Raw genomic sequence first — 2,227 nt, 5'->3', positions numbered from 1 at the left:
AAATATGAGACTGCAGTAGTTTTTTTCTTATTTTAAAGGGAAATTGTCTTGTTCCATTGGCAAAGTGTCTTACTTACCTCCTCAATTCAAGGACTTTAATTCTTTCCAGTGTATGTCTTCTTAGTTTGCTGGATTAAAGTGTAATTTGTAGCAGCAGTGGGTAGTAACTAGTTACATTTCACTTTGTGACAAACATACTATTAGGAGCGGTTTTTAAAGCACCATAATTTTACGTTTTACTCTTTTTTTTACAGAAAATGTTTGGCTACTTCATCCATTTTTAGTAACTTCACTGAATAATGAAAAAGCTTGTGTAAAACAAAAAAACTCTTTTTGATGCACTGAATAATGAAAAAGCTTGTGTAAAACAAAAAAACTCTTTTTGTTGCATTATTTGCGTTCAATTCGTGTACACAAGTTTAATTTATATCTGTACTGGTTTCATAAGTTTTATGTTACAAAGATCCACAATTGGTTCCCAACTAAACACAATACAATTAAGTGTTTTAAACTGTTCATTTTTAATAATTTAAATGAAATAATGTAATATGGAGGTCACCATGTTTTTTACGCTGCAATGCATTTTGGGTAAATGACGTATGCTAGGTCCTTTAGCGCTAGTTCCAGCCAGCCAAATCAACAATGAGTAAGGGTAAACTTTTTCACTTTGAACTGGAATGTGTTAAAATGATGACAATTTAGAAACCACAAGATATAACAAAGATAAGAAGGACCAAATGAAGAAGAGGGGAGACTGTGGCTTCTGCTAGGAGATGCTAACTCAGGTGGAGAGCTATGCTACAAAGAGCTCTGGTTTCTAATTGAGGCTGTTTATGGTTCATTCTCTCAGATATATTAAAACAAAGTTTGACAGTGACTAAAAGATGATTCTATGTGGCTTTAAAAAGTCATTCATTACCTTCTGATTTGATTTTGGGTTCACGCTAGCTTCTGCTAATGGTGTTAGCTCTAGCTAACATAGTAAACAGCAGATCATTTATTCATTTCAACAGATATTTCATGTATTATGGCAAAAAGAAAGTGTGGAATTGACTAAAATTATACCAGTCAATACGATAAAAAACATCTAATGTTAGCCTTCCTGTGTTTACTCTGTAGGTTCCTGTCCAGTACGACCTAACGTCATAACCCAGCATGCATTGCACACCTGAAAACATGGAAACCCACAGAAAGGTTTCCTTTTTATCAATTGTGCAATGAATTAAAAATTAAACAAAGGATATACAATTCTTGAGAAAATTATGAGTTATGAATTATGTATCACTAATAGTAATTTTAATTAAAAGGAAAGTTACAGCAATTTTAGGCCAACATCTTCAACTAGTCGTGAACATCTTTAAAGAGAAAATTAGTTCAGAAAAGTGTTTTTTCTCCCTGGATTTGTTATTTTTTTCAGTTACAGTATTCCTTTGTTTAAGAAATTTTATTAAAACTTTAAAATACCTGAATTTGCTCATAACTTTTTTGGTCTGTTTTATACGGAGCCCCTAAAGGGACAAAATTAACTTTTGCGAGATCTCGCAAAACGTTTTGCCATGTCAGCGAACCGGAAGTAAAACAGACACACAACAGTGGAGGTGCAAAGTGTACTGCTATGGGAGGATAATACGCCCATGTGTCAGCTACAACCATGGAGGATGCTTTGGAGAGGTTCTTAATTTCTAGAGAAGTCCCAAAACACGCGATTACACGAATAAAGAGAGACAATGTCAGTATGCAATCCTACGGAGCCCCTAAAGGGACATGGAGGGAAAAAATAAACTTTTGCGAGATCCTGCAAAACTTTTGCGAGATCTCACAAAAAATACACTTTTGCGAGATCTCGCAAAAGTATTGCGGGATCTCGCAAAAGTTCTTTTTTTTCCCTCCATGTCCCTTTATGGGCTCCGTAGGTTTATTACATAATCTTAAATAAAAAATAAAATTACTCAGTGCTTGAATAGCCTTTTTACCAAATATGTTTTTTAACCCCTATACGATGGAGTACTGAGTTACTCTTACTTTAATACAATTTTGGGTTAGTCAACCCACCTTTGCTGGGTAGATATAATTTAAATGGAGACAGAGTGAAGATTAATAGAAACTGATGATTCAAATAGTTAAAATCCACTATGTAGCGTATTTTAATCTGCTCATGCAGTTACACAGATCTAAATAAAACTAAAATGATCAGACTGATCTAAAGTAGGCTTGTCCCGATCCGATA

At 34.1% G+C, this 2,227-nt stretch overlaps 1 protein-coding gene across 1 annotated transcript in view; it reads right to left on the bottom strand.

Moving 5' to 3' along the window:
* The window catches only part of zeb1 (zinc finger E-box binding homeobox 1), an 85,263-nt gene that overhangs the window by 11,734 nt on the left and 71,302 nt on the right, over positions 1-2,227 (bottom strand). Inside the window, exon 5 of the mRNA XM_015375529.1 lies at positions 1,748-1,754. Coding sequence (XP_015231015.1) covers positions 1,748-1,754 — 7 coding nt within the window. The remainder of the gene's footprint in view (positions 1-1,747; positions 1,755-2,227) is intronic.

This window comes from Cyprinodon variegatus, unplaced genomic scaffold (assembly GCF_000732505.1).
Source record: "Cyprinodon variegatus isolate N-32 unplaced genomic scaffold, C_variegatus-1.0 Scaffold120, whole genome shotgun sequence".
NCBI lineage: Eukaryota > Metazoa > Chordata > Actinopteri > Cyprinodontiformes > Cyprinodontidae > Cyprinodon > Cyprinodon variegatus.
The sequence above is the reverse complement of the archived record's forward strand: the minus strand, read 5'-3'. Positions and strand labels throughout refer to the sequence as shown.